At 45.0% G+C, this 2500-nt stretch overlaps 1 protein-coding gene across 3 annotated transcripts in view; it reads right to left on the reverse strand.

The window, feature by feature from the left end:
* Positions 1-2500, reverse strand: part of LOC308080143 (semaphorin-5B-like) — a 102932-nt gene that overhangs the window by 67286 nt on the left and 33146 nt on the right. For all 3 annotated transcript variants that reach the window (XR_013932675.1, XM_080421912.1, XM_080421913.1), the window contains exon 2: positions 1051-1270. Coding sequence is in view for 2 of the 3 variants with exons in the window: in XM_080421912.1 (XP_080278038.1) it covers positions 1051-1225 (175 nt within the window). In the remaining variant the exon portion in view is untranslated. The remainder of the gene's footprint in view (positions 1-1050; positions 1271-2500) is intronic.

The following is a 2500-nucleotide window of genomic DNA, read 5'->3' on the forward strand; positions in this document are numbered from 1 at the left end:
CCGTCCGTCCGTCTGTCCGTCTGTCCGTCTGTCCAGACTACTTATCTTTCTTTCTCTTCTTTCCCCCTTTCTTTCTCTCTCTCATTTTTTTAGGTTCACTTGCGGACGCTTGAACAGTAGTTTGACAGTGGAAAATCCTCAATGTTAATTTAACTTTGAGTGTTAAGAAATAGACTTTACTGTGTAGTACTACTGCATCACTCTACAAAGAGAGAGAGAGAGTGAGAGAAAGCCCCAAGATTGAGAGAAATGTGAGTGGCGTACCCTGAGAAACCATGAAGAAAAAAAAATACAATCCTTGAAAAGTCTAAGAAGCTAAATTAAATAAAAATGGACGTGAGTGCAACGTTCGTCTTCCATACTAGGGCGAGGAGGATGAGGAACAGGTCGAAGGAGAAGGGCGAAATTTACATTTTAAAGAGCAACTTAATGCCTGGATTTTGGCTTGAATTTCGCCTTTCAAAAACACATCTGCAGAAGTTGCGGACCCCCCCCCCCCCCCCCCCCCGATGGTGTGCGTGCCTCATTTAAGGACACCAGCGAGCCCTCCCGGTCACATGGCGAGCAGAGACGAGCAAAGGAGTGTGTTGTTGGATGAATACAGCCGCGTGTACAGATTCCATAGCAGTGGCGAAACAGACTCGCCTCTGTTGTTGGTCTTCCACTATGTTTTGATTGAAAAGGCCACTTCTCACCGCTAATTCACAGTGTCTGCCGCGTTTTAACCACTTATGCCCCGGGGTCGATACTAGGCCAGGGTTTCCCAAACACTTGGTCGAGAGTCCTCGGAACCCATGTTTTGGTCGCGGACCCATTTTTATGGGTCAAGAGTATATCCCTTTTTTTTTTTCGTTTACTACTATGTAAAAGAAATCAAAAGATTTTCAAAAAGTTTACAAAATAACACATTACAAAAAAACATTTTCAGAAATGAAAAAGAAATGTCAAAACATAGTCTCCGGCATTTGGAGAATCCGCCACTGGGGGAGACAAAATAATAAGGTACAACTGGTAGAAGGGGAATTGGACATCTAAGGGTAGAGAACCTACCTTGGTATGAGACCACAGGGTGCTCCTTCCTTGTGCAGTCTGTGGAGCGCATAGGCGGGGCGCTAGGGGGCGCTGGTGAGGGTGTGGGCTGCTGGGCAAGACAGACGGACAGAAACAGGACAAGGACGAAACCAGAGGCGGGGAGGGACACTGCCTCCCGCCCGGACGTAACCATGGCTACAACCACACCTGGCTTCTCTATCTGGTCCTTGGGGCACACCTGTGGGAACAAAGGAGGTTGTCTTGTTTATTTATGTCAATTATGACAGCTGTTCTCAAACTTTGTCATGTCAAGGACACGCAAATTATTATTTATTTTGTCTGGGGACCCCCTGGAACCCCCTCAAGGACCCTTGGGGGGGGTCACTAGACCCCACTGAATGATGACAAGCGTTAGAAAGACTGAATGGTAAAAAAGGTTATTTTTAAACCCAGTTAATACTCAGTCAATAAAACGATTTACCTCTTATTTATTGTACCTCTTATTTATTTAAAAGTGACATGCACACACACACCCACACACCGTTTACCCCACGTCTCCATAGGGATGTACTGCTCTCTTACGTGGTTTAATTTGCGACACAGCGCATCCATGCTGAAAGTACGGGACAAGGAACACTGGCCAGACAGACGCTCATGTTGCGCTAATGTGCAGAAGGCGCTGGGACTGTAATCAAAATGAAATGGCCAGCACAATCATAAAGAAAGAAGAGAGAAAGACGGCTAGAAAGTGAAAGAAAGAACTGCATAAGGGAAAAGTTCCAAGGTTTAGAATTTTTGCAATCCTGCTCGTAGGATCCAATTAAATTAATACATCACCTATGTATTCAACCATGTCTTGCACTGTTCCTGCAACACTACGCACACGCACGCACAAGCGCACACACACACACACACACACACACACACACACACACACACACACACACACACACACACACACCTAACATGGTTGGAGCGATTAGAGAGAGAGAGAGAGAGAGAGAGAGAGAGAGAGAGAGAGAGAGAGACAGACAGACAGACAGACAGACAGACAGACAGACAGACAGACAGACAGACAGACAGACAGACAGACAGACAGACAGACAGACAGACAGACAGACAGACAGACAGACAGACAGACAGACAGACAGACAGACAGACAGACAGACAGACAGACAGACAGGTGAGAGAAAGAGTAATAAATTGTCTTCTGAGTGTATTATACATAGGCTTAGTTAGGCTTAAAAACTGCTCAGGATAAGTGTTTCTAATTGTGGTATATGCACAGTACCACAGTGTTCATATAACTTCATGAGAGTATAACAATGGACCAGCAAGGGACCCCTTCCAGTACTCTAGAATTAATGTAATCAGTAGTGAATGGTATTTATTCATTATTGTAGTGACCATGTGCCTTTCCTTCTTGAAATGTCACTACTGTAGCATTGATTAATCACAGAAGACACCT

The sequence above is a fragment of the Gymnoscopelus braueri genome (genome assembly GCF_963280865.1).
Source record: "Gymnoscopelus braueri genome assembly, chromosome: 24".
Lineage (NCBI taxonomy): Eukaryota > Metazoa > Chordata > Actinopteri > Myctophiformes > Myctophidae > Gymnoscopelus > Gymnoscopelus braueri.